Genomic DNA, 15,828 nt, shown 5'->3' with positions numbered 1-15,828 from the left:
TGAGCTGTTCAAAAGGAAATTGCAAAACAGGACCCAAATCCAAATACCAGTCGCAGGCAGCGTCTTTGCTGCGATGGGGTGCAGTGAGATGGAGGAGATTACACACACACACGTGCACTGAAATACCTATTTTGAAGATAACAGCTAGTGAGTTGCTGGCAGCACATGTACTTTTTTGGTGTATCGGGTGGCTGTGAGCCTCCCTCCTGCCAGCCCCCAGGATTTTAACCCTATCTTAATTAAGATGCCCTATTGCAATCAAAGCTCTTAGAGCGCTCATACTCGGCTGGCGACTGAGTAGTGAATTCAAGACATCTATGCTCAACCTAAAGGTAAGGCGAGCTCATGGGAATGCCTCAAATGACTTCAAACCCATTCAGGACGAGCCTTGGTGCCCAGGTTTAACGCAGAAGCTCGGGCTGGCAATGCTGGGGCACCACCCCACTGAGCCCAGCTCTGAGAGCTTCCCCCGGCGCCAACGATGTTTTACCTGGGAGCAGAGCCTTCCTTGCCTTTGTCCTCCACAGCTCTGGATGGAGCAGACTTCAGGGGCGTTTGGGGAGCATTTTTGGCAGGGGTCTCCCAGCCGCCGGCAGCGCCGTGCAGAAGCGCTCACTGGCTTGGGCGCCGGATGCGGTCTCGCTTTACCCTAATGGTGATGGCAGAAAGGAGCCCACACTGGGTTCCATGACGCTTCCCACATGTGAGCAGGCTCATTTAAATATTTTGGGGTGTTTCTCTGCTGTTGGGCAGCCCCCTCTGCCCCCAGGCTGGGGATGTTGCAGCCCCCGAGCTGGTGATGCCCTGGTCCCCAGAGGGACTCAGCCCCCAGCTGTGCAGCTGGCACAAAAAGCTCTCCATGTGCTTCCACCTGGCAGCCTTCTATGGGCAAAACATTTTAAATCAGAAGGGACGCGGGGCCCAGCACCTGCTGTGGTTTTGTGCCTGCTGGGGTGTGAGAAGGGGATGGAGGAAGGGATTTGCTGGAGGAAAAGAGGAACTGAAGGTAAGGGCCATGCATTTCTGGCAGCAGCAACCATTACGTTGGTCTGTAATGAGATGGAAGGAGGGGATGGAGGGTGGCTCCAGCAATGTCTGTGAGCCCCCCAACTTTTTACAAGCAAGGATGTGGAGGATGAGCTGGGCTCTTAGGAATCACCAGGTGCACTGGGCTGCCTGGCACCACTGGGATTCACCCCATCAGCCATGGGGCTGCTGCTTCATCCACAGCTGCGTGGGTAAATACTTAACTGAAGTTTGCTTGTTTCTATTTTTTTTTTAGAGAGTCTGCTATTACAGCATTTCACCCTTTCAAGTGCTCTTTGATACACAAGCAGATTAACAGGTAGAAGATGTATTTGATAATCAGAGGAAAAAGGCTTTTCAGAAAATGATGCTTGGGTGAGATTTGAATCAGTCGCAGCTAATAGTGGAAGTGGCTAAACTAAAGGAAATATATAAAAAAAGAACACAGATAACCTATTTTTAGCCTAAGAGCAGTTTTCTTAAAATGAGTAAAGTGCCATGTGCTGAGCTGATGGGAATCATGTTTCCCACCTAAGGTGCAGAGATTATTTGTGACATATCTGAAGGCGAGCACATAAAGCTGGATGGGCTACAGGGCTTTTTGCGAGAGCCTCTGCCTGGAAGCACTGTAGGACTATAGGGCCAGGTATTACTTGTGAGACCCAGGGTGCTCCCATAGCCAGCAGCTACATTTTGTTCCATTTCTACCGAACACAAGCACTTGCTCTGCTGTTTTTCTGGCAACACGATCCAGAGGTCCCAGCCTCATCCCTCATCCCACGGGAGCACCCATGGGCTCCCAGCCCGTGGGGATGGCCGGGCAGAGAAACCATTGGAGGCATATACAAAGCCAGGCCTTTTTGCCCACAGATATGGCAGAGTCTTGCTCTGACTTCCAAAAGAAAGAAAAAAATAATACATTTTCTTCAACTTGAAATAAAATTTTTAATATTAAGAGTGTGGATTTCAAAAGGGCTAAATAAAAGTAGAAGTAGATGGGTTTAACTTCAAACATTTCTAACTGAAAGGTTTGGCCTCTTCATTTCCTTCATTTTCATATTTTAATGCTGAATCTACTGTCATGAGTTTGCAGATTATTTTGATCCAGCTGGGGATCTTTTCCAGTTAATAAACTATTTCACTTGAAGTATTCAGCGTGTCTGCACTACCGCTCATACCCACACTTATCTCTGAAACCCGAGGACCCTTCGGGCTAGATTTTATTGCGGGATTTTCAGTTTATAAGCCATGTCTGTAGCAATCGAATTGCTGCCATCTCGCCTCAGCTGCAGATGGCTTTCAGCTGATCTGGCATTTGGTACAGTTGTTTTCCTTTTGGGAAGGTTTTTTAATCCCTTTTTATGAATATATTATTAGCAGAAGGGAGGCTGCTACTCTAAACTGTATCTCGAGTGTGAAGGGGATAGTGACTTTGTGTAGAAGCTACTTGGTAGAAACACTGCAGTGGCGAGTCTGGGTGTAGGGACACAGGAAATTTGCAGGTGACTTAGAAATCCAGCCCAGTGCTAGGGAGGACAGCCCCATCACCCATGAACCCTGCTCCTGCGTGCCTCTGAGGGGATGTTTTAAGCCCAAGCTCCCCACGAGGCCGTGGGGTGGAGGAGCCCAACAGCGGCTATGGGACACCCACAGCAGGAGCAGGGTGAGATCCCAGCCAGGGGAGACAGTGATTTGGCTCTTTTGGGGACATTTCACCCCATTAGACTGCGTGCCAGGCATTTCAGGTGGCCTCACCAGGCTGATGGACCCCCCAGTGCCAGTCGCTTTCCCAGGGCGAGGACATTAATTCAATAAGATGGACTAACCAGGACAAAAGGAAAATTGATTAAGGGTAGGAGCAGTGTTAAGTACACAAACACTACTTACTGAGTAAAGCACCTCTCCTTGCGGCATCCACCATCGTTATTGCCGTGCCACTAACACGGAAAACCACCCCGAGGAGCACAAAGCATCATCGTCAGCCTCCAGCCGCCTGCCGGGGAGATTGCGGCACCAAGAAAGTCCTCGCCTCCCCCGCTCGCCTCCCTGGTATCTGAAGGCTCTGTTTGTTCATTAGCCTTCTTTATTTGCATTCGCAGAGGCTTAATGAGACGGCTATCCGGTGTTAAACAGAAACCAGCCACTGAGGAAGAGCCCATTAGGGGCGGTAAGGCAACATGTAACTGTCTCTAACAGAGCAGCTCCTTCCAAGGACCGGGCTTTGATGACAAGGGCTCTGTGTGAACAGCAAAGGCGCAGATTCCTGAGCAGCTCATCAAGGCTAATTAGCCCTTTGCCTTTTAAGGTTAGTTCAGCAGCTGCCGGGTGCCACCAGCACATCCCTTTCCTGCAGCGCTCTGGCCACGTTCCTGCACCACCGCCAGTCCCGCGGCAGCTCCGATCCTCACCCAGGTGGGGATTTGGGATGGAGAGGAAAAACCTCTTGGTTTGCCCGTGGGGTCCCAGCGGGGTCCCCTCTGCCCCCCTTGGCCACCCCATCACCCGAGGTGTCCCGCAGCCCCGTGGGCCACCGCCAGCCCCTCGCCCTCCAAAACAAACTGGCACCCGGCGCGCTCTCTCTGCCTTGACCGGAACGTGCCCAGTGATTCATTTCTAAAGCAAAAGCCCGGTGTTGACATTGAGAGGGGTGTTATCGCTGATACCGCGGGGCGAGGGTGTACCTGTTGGTATAAGAGCCACGCCGCTGTGCAGCCCGCACCCGCAGAGCCCCGCCGAGGCCAGCACTGCCGCCGCCACCATGAAGCGCCTCTTCTTCCTCGCCGCACTCTGCCTCGCCCTGGGCAGTGGCTTGAAGAGGTAAGGGGGGACCCCAAGGCACTGGGGTGCTCGTGGAGGGGCTTCATCACCATCACTTAGCAGGGCAAGGGCTCACGGGCAGGGCTGAGCCACCCTCTTGCAGGCACCTGGGGTTTTGCAGTGCTGCTGCCATCAGCCCCTCTGTGGGCACCTCCATCCCCGGGGGTGACCCACAGGAGGGCTGCAGGGCGGGGGCAGGTTGGGGGCAGCACAAGGAGCCGGAGCAGCAAACACCAACGTGAATGAACCGTGCTCCACTCCCCCTCTGCCATGGGAGAGGCAGGGAAGCAGCTGGGGACCTGCGTCCTGATGGCACTGGGATGCTCGGGGTGGATGCGGGGACAGCAAGGCATCAGCAGCCCACATCCAGCCCCGTGCCCATGTCCTGGGGACATCCCCAGTGACGAGGACTCTTGCTCCCCAAGGGTGACCCTGACACGGCACCGCTCCCTGCGGAAGACGCTGCGGGACCGCGGGCAGCTCTCCCAGTTCTGGAAAGCCCAAAAGCTCGACATGGTACAGTACAGCGAGGACTGCTCTGCCTTCACAGAGGCCAACGAGCCCCTCATCAACTACCTGGACGTAAGTGCAGTGCCGGTGGCGGCACCGAGGGCTGCCCCACCAACACCCAAAGCACGTTGTGCTGCACGAACCATCCCGAACACCCAAATTCATCCCGTAAAATCCACGCCTACTATCAGAGCAAGCCTGGGGACTGCACCAGCGTGCCAGGGCTGGTGTCTGCCTGCTCCTGGCCGGGTGTTTGCTCCTGCAGCCATGATACTGAGCACAGGCAGGGGGACACGTTCATCGCAGCGCTGCCAGCCCCCTCCCTGCCCGCTCCGTTCCCAAGGCTGGGGGGATCAGATTCCCTCCCAGGTTAACACACATGGCACACATCCAAGAAGGCCTCACCACAGGGGACCCATGGGAAGGGGCACAGGGGGTCCCCCAGGCTCTTCCCACTCCCCAGCAGAGCGAGGTTTCTGCCCCCAGAGCCCTGGCTGCTGTTTGTGTCCCCATGGTGAGGGTCTTCCTGGGGCCTGGCCCTGCAGCCGACCCCGCAGGAAGAGACTCACACCCACACCCACTGTCCTGCCTTTGTTCTCAGCTTGCCTTGTTGTTCCTAAAATATTTGACTCCCTTATTTCACCTGATGCAGCTGTGGCAGATAAACACTGCCCCGGTGCCGGCCATCCCACGCACCAAACCCAATCCGTCCTGTGCACGCATCCCGGCACAGCCCCCCTCTGCCAGGACCTCTTGCAGCACCAACAGCCACCTTCAGTCTCTGCTCTACCTTTGCTAGATGGAGTACTTCGGGCAGATTTCCATCGGGACCCCTCCCCAGAACTTCACGGTGGTTTTCGACACGGGCTCCTCCAACCTCTGGGTGCCGTCCATCTACTGCACCAGCAAAGCCTGCAGTGAGTAGGGGCTCCCCAAACCTGCCAGCAGCGGTGCGACCCCGGGTGTCCCCTCCACAGTGGCCTCACTGAGGCCATGGGGTCTGGCCAGCACCAAGGGCACAGGGACCACCACCGGGGCCACCTCCGCACCAAGCCTGAAGGCCCTGGCTGTGCTGAGCCCCCCGGGCACTCTCGGATAAAAGAGGTGCTGCGTTTGTGTTCGGTTTGGAGCTGCAGCCGGAGGGGAGAGGCAGCTGGGACGGGAGCAGCGTGGGTTTGTTTGCTCGCCAGCGCAGGCGGCGATCACACCACCAGGACCCGGTACCATCAGCCCGTGGGAGATATCGGCCGTGCTCTTTAGGCCTTTCTTGTGGGAGAGCCCTTAAGCAAACAAGGCGAGATTATAGCGCATAATGCAGACGGTCAGCAAGGAGCTGGGTGCAGGAACAAGGCGGGCACACAGGCCATGGCACAGCTCTGGGCTGGCTGCCCGAGGGTCGGGTGGGTGACAAGCACCACACTTGTTCGGGCTGCCAGGGACGAGCTGAGCCCAGCTGGGGCGCATGGTGTGGGGCACGACTCGGAGCCATCCCTTCTGTGTGCCCTGCTCCCAGCACAGCCATACGGGGGTTGGGGAAAAAAAGCCAGGAGCAGCAGTGCCCACGGTGATGGGCTGGGAGAATCGCCGCTGTCTGTGGGATGGGAACAGGAGTGGTGATCATTGGGTCCCACCATCTGGGCAGCTTGCTCTTATCCCTCCCCAAACCAACCCCAGCACATCCACATTCCTCGTGAGCCGCTCTTTCCCGCGGCAGGACCCAAGAAGCAGGCGTTGGGGTTTGCCCCGGGGCCGTGGCACGGTGACGCTGCTCACGGCCCCATCCTCCCCCAGCCGAGCACTCCAGGTTCCAGCCGTCGCGCTCGAGCACGTACGAGCCCATGGGCATCCCCTTCTCCATCCAGTACGGGACCGGCAGTTTGACGGGGGTCATCGGGTCTGACCAAGTCACCGTGAGTCACGCTCAGTTTCTCCCGCTCTGGGTAATTTGCCCGGGACTCCCCAGGGGCCGGGGAGCCGGCAGCGAGCCTCGTCCTTCCCGCAGGTGGAGGGCCTGACCGTGACGAACCAGCAGTTCGCAGAGAGCGTCAGCGAGCCGGGCAAAACCTTCCTGGATGCCGAGTTCGACGGGATCCTGGGTCTGGCCTACCCGTCGCTGGCTGTGGACGGGGTCACCCCCGTCTTCGACAACATGATGGCCCAAAACCTGGTGGAGCTGCCCATGTTCTCGGTCTACATGAGCTCGTAAGGGCACGGCGTTGCTGCGGGGCAGGGCTGTGGCTCGGGGACCGCTTTTAGGGAGCAGGAGGGGCTGCTAAGGATGCTGCAATGAGATAGTAAGGAAGGTTTTTTAAGCATGCTGCAGGGCTCAGACCTTACAGGAGTGAAGCTAATAACCCTGAGCTTTTGTGGGAAGCAAGCAGGTATAAATCCGTTTGTATAAAATGCAATGTGGGAAGTAAAAAAGAAGAAATCCCTCACATCTGCTCCTGCCCCCAGGAACCCGGACTCCTCCCTGGGTGGAGAGCTGCTCTTCGGGGGCTTTGATCCCTCCCGCTTCTTGGGGACCCTGAACTGGGTGCCGGTCACGCAGCAGGGCTACTGGCAGATCGAGCTGGACAAGTGAGTGGGGCTGGGGGCCAGGAGGGCTTGGAAAGGCTCTCGGGGCAGGGCACAGGTCCTGCACGGAGCTCCTCACCTCTCCTGCCTTCTCCTGCAGTGTGCAGGTGGGTGGCACCGTGGCTTTCTGCAAGGACGGCTGCCAGGCCATCGTGGACACCGGGACGTCGCTCCTCACAGGCCCTACCAAGGACATAAAGAAACTGCAGAAGTACATCGGTGCCACGGCTGTGGATGGAGAGGTGAGGGCTAGGGTGGGTTGGGCAGGGGGCAATGCCCAGGGGATGGCTGTCCCTCTGCGAGAGACCCCCGCTGAGGAGCACTGACGGGTGAAGTAGTACAAGGGACACCTGGGAGCTGGCACTGCTCGTGCAGGCGTGCAGGCTGCGGGGCTGGGGCAGCCCCGAGGAGATGCCTGCAGTCCCCACAGAGCTTCCAGCGCTCGCTGCTGCTGCCAAGAGCAATGCTTTCCCCGCGATAACATCAGGGTACCAGCTGCTGGGGAGGGGACATGTGATGGTGCTGGCTTCCAGTGCCAGCAGCTCGCTGTCGCGGGGCTCGAGGGCAGTGTCTGTCCCTGCTGTGGGGTCAGAGCCGCCCCCGCTGCTTGGCAGTACGCCGTGGATTGCAGCAACCTGAACGTGATGCCCGACGTGACCTTCACCATCAACGGGCTCCCCTACACGCTCACCTCCCGAGCCTACACCCTCATGGTACGTCCCCACGTCCACCCCCAGCTCCTACGCACCAGGTGCCGGGATCAGAAATCCCCGTTCCTGCCCCAAATCGGGTGGGCTCGGGGCCAGCCTCAGCTCTGCAGCTTCTCCTCCCCACAGGAGTACAGCAACGGCATGGCCTTCTGCACCAGCGGCTTCCAGGGCATGGACGTCACCCCTCCTGCCGGCCCCCTCTGGATTTTGGGTGATGTTTTCATCCGACAGTTTTACTCCGTCTTCGACCGTGGGAATAACAGGGTGGGCTTGGCGCCCGCCGCCCCTTAGGGCCGCCGCACCCCGCGGGACGGGAGCGAAGCGGAGCCACCACTGGGCTGCGGCCACAGCCACGGCCTCGGGCCAGGCAGGGAGCCCGGGATGGATGACACCCCGGGATGGAGACACCCCGGGACCTCGGCTGCAGAGTGCTCAGAAGTACAGTCCGTGCCAGGGAGCGGTTTCATAACGAATACAAAGACGTCTTGAGCAGCTCTGCGAAATCTGCTTGCGGATTCTCCTTTTTTAAACACGGGTCAATAAATGCTTGAATTAAAAAACAACAACAAAAAAAACCATGTTGTTCTCGTGGTGCAAGTCGTGCAGCAGTGAGCCTGCAGACCCCAGCCAGTGGTGCTGGTGCCAGCCCCATCACAGGGGTGCCAAACCCCTCCAGCCCCTGCCCTCCTCCCCGGAGAGCTGCAGCCTCGGGGCACCCACAGCCATGCTGGCTCTGGGGCGATCCTTGGTGGTGCAGGAGGTGCTGCTGTCCCACCACAAGCCTTTGGTCTGGAAGATTGGACTTTGTGGTCTGCAGCTGGGGTTTCTGCAGGGGCAGAAGTGAGAAATTTGCCCAGGCAGAGCAGAAAGCCCCCGGAGGTGGCTCTGCACAGCCCATGGCTGCGGGCAGGGCAGGGGCTGGGGGAGCAGCCGGGTGGGTGCACAGAGTTCGTGGAGAACATGCCTGGCTTCAGCAGGCTGAGCCCATGCCAATGAACCAGGAGATAATTATGAGCCTGTAGAGACCCTGGGGCTCTTTCTGTGCCGCAGAACTCCCTGAACAACAGGTGATTTCCACTGAATTTTCCTTCAGTCCCCCGGGGTGCTCGCAAAGGCACGTGGTTTGTGAGCACAGAAGCCAGAGCAGGGAGAAAAACTGCCGGCACTCTGCAGCCGGCAGCATGGGCTGTGGGGCTGGGGGCTGCGGGGGGCTGTGGGGGGCTGCCAGGGGCTGCCAGGGGCTGTGGGGGATGGTGGAGGGCTGCAGGGAGCCATGGGGGGCTGTGGGGGGCTGCTCCCCCCCGGGAGTCACCGCGGCGCATGTGACTTGCTGATGGTGCAAGAGACGTGGTGGATGCGTGAGCCACAATGGCTCATGCATGATGCATCCCAAGGCACGCATGGAAGGCAGTGAGAAAGGGAAGCGAGGCGAGGGGTTATTTTTATCCACGCCTTCGCTCTCCGTTTTCCTCGCAGAGGCGGAGGCTGAGCTCAGAGCGGGGCCGAGGCGCCTGGGGTCCCCCTGCAGAGCTCCCGGAGCAGAGCAGAGTTCAGGGCTGGCTCTGAAAGTGCTGCAAAACTCAGGCCTGGCTGTAAACACTGTGGCTTAGGCTTGTCACTTGTCATTAAAGGAAATATCTGCCTTGCTCAGAAGCATTGATTGTGCCACTGACCAGTGTGCGGTTTCTGTAACCGTTTCCTGTATTGACTTCACCTTTAGCTGTGCTTTAACCAGGTGCCGCACAGATAAGGTGCAGGGGCAGCTGGACAAAGGTCTCCTCTCCTGCAGGTCCCAACAGCTTAACTCTTAGCACACCGAGGTGTGCCGAGCACCAGTGGACACCTGCCCATCGGCACAGCCGTAGGCAGCGGGGGAGCCTCCGTGTCCCCCAGCATGACGAGGGACTGCCCCGTGTCCCCAAACGCTGGCTGGAAGGTGGCACAGCCAGGGCTCCATCAGGAGGACCTCCCCGGTGCCATTTGCTCCTGGGATCCCAGAGGATCCCACGTCTTCTCAGTGGGTTTCGGGGAGGTGGACAGGGGTCCTCCCCAGCCCTGCTGCCAACGCACGGCCGATGCTCAGGGGATGTTGCTCCAGCAAAGACTGACCGTCCCGGTAAGGAGCTACTGGGCTGTCCCTGGAGAGCTGGGTGGCTGCACAGCCTCTAGCGAACAGCTTGGGCACTTGGGTGCCTCTTGTTTCTTCCCCTTCCCTCACTCTCACCAGCCTCTGCTGGCATCAGCAGATGACCTGTCCTCTCCTTGCCCACATGCGCCCTTTCTCTGAATGCAGCAGTCCCCAGCCCGTGCCTCATCGTTTCCTAGCTGCAAGCCTTTCCTCCTCGTCACAGGGCACACAAACCACGCTTTTCCCTCAGAATTGCTGACCGTGGGTGAAGCAAGCAGGGAAGGACTGCAGCTCTGGCTGCAGGAGCTGCTGAGCAGCTGGGGAAGCTGCCGGGGCGTTCGCCACCACCTCTGCTGCGGGGCCCGTTGCACTCTGGGGAGCGGTGGGGAGAGCAGGAGCTGGGGAAAATCCCTTTTTAATGGGAAATCAAACAAAAGGTGGAGCCGCCACCGAGTCTGGGCTGGGCCCCCCAACCGATTTTGCCCCTCCTGCCCAAAAGCAGAAGTGGAGGAGGGCATCAGCTGGGGCCACACACCCCAAACCCATCTCCAGCGGCACGGAGGGCTCGGATCATCCAGCGGGGGAGTCTGGGCTGGGCGGGCACGTGGCGAGGGGAACACAGAGGGATCTGGGGCAACGGCCGCTGCAGGCCCTGCTGCAAGGACAAAGGTGAAGCAGAACAATGAGGCTGAAAACAGGGATTAGGAGAAGGTGGGAGAGAGCTGCTCTAGGGGAACGTCAGCCTTTTATCCACCAGCAGTGAGAAGTGCCCACAGGCTGGCTCAGCTGCTTCTCCCACCTCCTCCTCGCTCCTCTCCATGTCTACCCCATGGGGGAAAAGCAGAGTTTCTGGCCAGACAGGTCCCAGAATTATACCTGGGGAGGAGGAGGAGGACTTGTCCTGCTGAGCACAGCGATCTTCTCGTAGATGCCATAAGGGATCTGCAGCACCTGCAGCTAGAGGGGACAGCAGGTTAGGGGCTGTCCTCTGATGGAGACCCTGTGAGGCTGCGCGTGGGAAGCTTCTGCCCTGCTGAGCGTGAATCACTGCAGAGCCCCGACCAGGAGACACCTCCCGAATTTACCCTGACCGCGTGAGACAGCTAGCAAACAGAGCCAAAACATGAGGTCAGGCGGCAGAAATGCAGGAGCCGGTGGCTGCTGTTCATGGTGAGGGAGCCAGGAGGGTTCACGCAGGAGGGTGGAGAAGCCCTGAATCCTGTTGCACACTTGGCAAGTGCTCAGGACCTGCCCTTGCACGCCTGCATCCCTCCCAGCCGCCGAGCAGGGCTCTGCAGCTGCGGCATGGTGGGGTTTCTCCTGATGTCCCCATAGGACACGTCCCATGCTGAGGAGTCGCAGCCACCAGCATGATGCTCGTGGGGAGATGTCTCAGTACTCGCAGAGATGCTTGGATGCTCCCTTGGTGGCAGCTCTGACTGAGCAAGGAGCCCCCAAAATCTTGCTTGTGACGTGCACACAGGTCCTGGTCCAGGGGCTGACACCAGATTGGGTCCCTGCTGCTGTCCCCTTCTTCTGGGGTGTGCGTGGGGTGGCAGCAGCACCCGTGGGTGCTGCCTGAGAGCCACCAAGTGCCCGGCAGGCTGCAGGGACACAGCACGGTGAACAGGGCTGAGCCCCCTCCTGCTCCAAACCCTGCCCCTCTCTGCTTCCCTGTGAAAGGAGATGCAGCCTCCCTGTAAGGGGGGCCAGACCAGCATGGGACCCCCACCCCTCTCCCACCCCCACGAACCCCAGCCCCTCCGCATGGCCCAGCCCGTGCTATCGGCGGTGTCTGAGCAAAGTCCATGCTGGCTCCCGTGCCGGGGGCGATGCTGCAGGGAGCTGCTCACCCAGCAGAAGGACCAAGAGCTGGCTCCAGCAGCCAGCACCGTGCCCGCCCCGCAGCTCCCGGGCGGCTCCCGGCCCCTTGGTGCTGATGTCACGGCGGGGGCCCGTAGCCGCCTTCCAGCAGGCAGGAGGAACCAGCTCCGGGGCCGCCGCTGCTTCCTGGATCCTCTCCTTTCGCCTTTTCCCAGCCTGGGCGGCGGCGAGCAGAGCCCAGCGCCTTGGCCACCCCAGCGGGCGATGCCCCAGCAGGTGGGTGTGCGGCCCCGCGGCCCCCCCGGGAGCGATGCCTTGGGCCGAGAGCCAGGATGGGAGAGCCCAGCCCCTGGGAAGGCTGGTAAAAAGAAGGGAGGGTTGTGCGTGCCGGGGATCAGCGAGGAATGAGGATGGGGTGCCGGAGGGTGGGTGGGAGAGCGGGGGTCCGGCTGGGCGATGTGCACCCCCGGGGGGGCAACTTGCCGTCCGCACCCCGTGCGTGGGGAGCAGCGCGGAGCCCGACAGCGCATCGGGGAAAAATGCAGGGATTTGGCTGCCGGTGGGTGAGCGGTTCCAGCTGCTTCCTGGCAGGGCAGGGCCTGGTGCCGCTATGCAAATGGGGCTGCGGGGGGCTGCGGTGGGCTTTGCCCCCCCTGGGGAGGGGGTCCTGGGGGGCTGGGGGGCTCAGGAGCCGGTGAGCATGGAGCCGTGCTCCCTGCTTGGGTGGAAATGTGCAGAAATCAAAAGCAAAGCCCCAGCGCAGGGTTCAGGCCCTTCCTGTGGATGCTGAGGAAAAAAAGAAAAAAAAAGGGCACAAACCCCTGGCGTGGGCTTTGCCTTGGGCAGTGTTTGTTAACCCGGACCCTCCCTGTGGAGCCATATCCCCCCCCCCCCAGGCTCCTGAGCAGCCGGACCCCCCCGAGCAGGCCGGGGGGGTCTCTTGGGGTGCTCCCAAAATGCTTGGGGCACCCACACAAGGATTTATGGCCAGAGTTTCCCTTCATAATTCTCCCCAGGACCGCATCCCCCCCCTCCGTTTGTCAGGTTTCCTGGGAGGGGCTGCACTTCTGAGGGAGGCAGCAGAGCCGGGGAAGTTTCCCACAGCAGCTTTCCATGGAAATGAGCTCGTGCCCTGCTGCAGCGTGTCCGGGCGTGCTGCAGCTCCCGGGGAGCCGGTCCCCGGGCGGTGACGTGGGCCAGGCTGGCACGGGGGGGGTTCTGTGCCCAGCACCATGAGCACAGTACCCAGAGCACAGCACCCTGACATGGTTTGGGTCGCACAGGGGGGTGCTGGGGGGTGCAGGGAGTCTGCAGAGGCCAGCGGCTGCTCCCAGACCTCGCTGGGGCTCTCCGGGCTCCCATCCCCGCAGCCCCCTGTTGCCTCTCCACGGTGACCCCTCTCATCCCTCAGGGCCCGTCCATGGATGCCAACAAGAAGGTGGATCTGAAGATAATTATCATAGGAGCTCTGGGGTAAGGGGCTGGCCCTGAGGTTGCTGAGTCCCTCTATGCTTCAAAACGATGCAAAATCCTCCTGAACATCGCGTGCCCAGCCCCACGCTGCCCAGAGGCCGACAGGACCTGCAGGACCCTAACCCTCAGCCCTCGGGCTGCAGGTTGCTGAAAGCCTTGGGCTGGGATGGAGGGGAGCAGAGGGGGCTCACCTTACCTGGACCCCCCCATACCCACCCTGCAGCTGGCAGTGCCCGAGGTCCCATCCCTTTGTGGATGGTGCTGGGAGGAGGAAGCCCCCTGCATGCCCCAGCCCGGGATCCCCTGGGTGCGCAGCCCCCATGCTGGTAGCCACTGACTCCTTGAGCCTGACTTCACCGTGCAAAACCCTCACCCGTGTCCCTTCCGTCCCCCCAGCGTGGGCAAAACCTCCCTGCTGCACCAGTACGTGCACAAGACGTTCTACGAGGACTACCGCACCACGCTGGGCGCCAGCATCCTGACCAAGGTGATCGCGGTGGACAACACCCCCCTGAAAATGCAGGTGAGGCGCCCTGCCCCCCTGATAGCCCTGTGTGCCAGCACCTCCCGGTGTCCCCCGATGCCTGCTGGTGTACCCATGCCCTTCTCTGCCCCAGATCTGGGACACGGGGGGACAGGAGCGATTCCGGTCCATGGTGTCGACCTTCTACAAAGGCTCTGATGGCTGCGTCCTGGCCTTCGACGTGACGGACAGGGAGTCCTTTGAGTCCCTGGACAACTGGAGAGATGACTTCCTGGAGAAGGTGATCCCGAGGGACCACGACTTCCCCATGGTCGTGCTGGGGAATAAAATAGACCTCTGCGATCGGCAGGTAAGGTGGAGAGGTGAGCACAGCGCAAGGATGGGGACACCGTAGTGCCCCCATGGCTCATGTGCGTCATGGCTCTGACGTGACTCCATCCTTCCTAGGTATCCAAGGAGCTTGCCTCAGCCTGGTGCAAGGAAAAAGACATCCCTTATTTTGAAGTCAGTGCCAAGAACAACATCAACGTCGCGCAAGCTTTCGAGACCCTCGCCAAGCAAGCCTTAACCACGGTGAGCATCGCCCCGCTCCGAGCCGCTCTGGTGGGGACACGCGTCCCGCGGGGATGTGGGTGGCAGCAGGACCCGGCCACTCAGACGGCTCCAACCGCCCCTCACAGCCCGTCCTCCAACACAGAACGTCTATTCATAAGGTTTAGGATAGCCCCAGGAACACAAATGCATGGGGGGTGATTTTCTAAAATAGCGGTAAAGCAGCTCTGAAAGGAGCAAGGATTGCGGGTTGTCAGGACAGAGCGGGGCGTGCGGTGCCTCACAGCACGCCAGCACTGTCCTCTAGCGGCCGTCCCACGGGGACCTTCGTGTCCCCAAGCCAAGCGAGCGGGATGGCCTCGCTGCTGGGCTGGGCAGGATGGCCCTGTCTTGGGTCTGAGCCTTCAGCACCAAGCGGAGCGAACCTGTGCTGTCCCCTCCTTTGGTCCCGTTACCCCACGTGCACTCAGGCTGACCCCAAGCTAGCTCCACTCATCCCTTCTCTCCTTTGTTTTTTTTTTTTTTTTTCAGTATAAAGGGATTTTTGAGAGTTATTTAACCGACTCCATCAAACTCACTCCTGATGACAAGCCCAAGGCGAGATGCTGCTGAGCCCTGCAGTGGAGCCGTGCTCTGAGCTCTCCTGCGCCCGCACGCGTGGCCGAGCGCCCCACACGCTGTGGGGAGCAGTGCCCATGGCTGGAGCCTGCCTGGGGGGGTCCGTGCCCCCCGGCTGCACCAACCAGCTGCGGGGCTCTGCAGGACAGGGCACGGGACGGCCACCTCCAGTGCACCCCAGGTCCTGCTGCTGGCCACGTCTCCGGAGCTGTTCTCCCAGGTCTGCGGCTGCTGAGTCGAGGTGGCCCCTGGAGACCTCCGTCCCCCGCCACCCACGGCCACCTGGCACCCGAGCAGGAGGTCCCCTTGTGGTGACGGTGCTGGGAGCTGGGCGGTGCTCCTGGGACATTATTGAGAGCATCTCCTCTGCCACAGGGGGACTGCAGTCCTCCCTGTGTGCACCCCCTGCATCCTGCTCACAGTGTATATAGGGGGAGGAGTGGGGCCTGTGGTCACGGCACGGGTCTGAGACCACCAGGTCCCCTCCCGGGGTCAGCCAGTGTGGCCGTTATCTTTCCGTGCCTCAGTTTCCCTGGCTCCCATGCACATATCCTCTTAAATACCTCCCTCCTCCCGCCTCACTGGTGAGGATCCTCTGTAAAGCATTTTGTAAGGCTTTTTTGTAATTCCTTATTTATATATATAAAAAATAAAAATACATTTTTATTTCTATGTATGTGCTGCAAACTGATCCTGTGCTTTGGCAGCGCGAGGATGGGCTCTGGGTGCTCAGCCCTGCTCTCATGCTGCCCCAGGGGTCGTCTTATCCTTGCAGGAGAGCTCTGAGGCTGCAAAGTGTGGCACCAGGAGCTGGGAGGAGGATAATTTGGGGGGCTGGATTTTTTTTTTTCCAGTGCAAATTTCAGGCAGAATGTGGGAAGGTGCCTGGGGCTGCCCGTGCTGGGGCGGCTGTCAGCAGAGGGAGCCCGCAGGGAGCTGCACCCAGCACCCTCTTTGTGCAGCACCCAGCTCCTGCTCCAGCACCTTCGAGCAGCGGCACCAAGGCACGGCTGGGACAGGAGCTGGCCAGGTGGTCGCAGCTGCCCCGTGCCACCTTCCCCGTGCCACCTTCCCCAGCAGGGACCCTTCTTTGTGCCTCCTGGGGAGGG

General features: G+C 59.9%; 2 protein-coding genes across 2 annotated transcripts; both read left to right on the top strand.

Moving 5' to 3' along the window:
- The first annotated feature begins 3,211 nt into the window (after window positions 1–3,211).
- On the top strand, window positions 3,212–7,992 carry CTSE (cathepsin E). The gene is made up of 9 exons (XM_035347030.1): window positions 3,212–3,843; window positions 4,269–4,425; window positions 5,153–5,270; window positions 6,145–6,263; window positions 6,356–6,555; window positions 6,811–6,933; window positions 7,031–7,172; window positions 7,545–7,643; window positions 7,767–7,992. Exons 1-9 carry the CDS (start codon window positions 3,785–3,787, stop codon window positions 7,929–7,931), a joined length of 1,182 nt encoding a protein of 393 aa, XP_035202921.1. The 5' UTR covers window positions 3,212–3,784; the 3' UTR covers window positions 7,932–7,992.
- A 3,586-nt stretch (window positions 7,993–11,578) lies between these two features.
- On the top strand, window positions 11,579–15,358 carry RAB7B (RAB7B, member RAS oncogene family). The gene is made up of 6 exons (XM_035347041.1): window positions 11,579–11,868; window positions 13,004–13,065; window positions 13,462–13,588; window positions 13,683–13,898; window positions 13,997–14,122; window positions 14,633–15,358. The coding sequence occupies exons 1-6, from the start codon at window positions 11,857–11,859 to the stop codon at window positions 14,711–14,713; spliced, it is 624 nt and encodes a 207-aa protein (XP_035202932.1). The 5' UTR covers window positions 11,579–11,856; the 3' UTR covers window positions 14,714–15,358.
- Window positions 15,359–15,828: the final 470 nt, after the last annotated feature.

This window comes from Oxyura jamaicensis, chromosome 26 (assembly GCF_011077185.1).
Source record: "Oxyura jamaicensis isolate SHBP4307 breed ruddy duck chromosome 26, BPBGC_Ojam_1.0, whole genome shotgun sequence".
In the NCBI taxonomy this organism is placed as follows: Eukaryota; Metazoa; Chordata; class Aves; order Anseriformes; family Anatidae; genus Oxyura; species Oxyura jamaicensis.
Note: the sequence above shows the minus strand (reverse complement) of the source record. Positions and strands in the feature narration are given on the sequence as shown.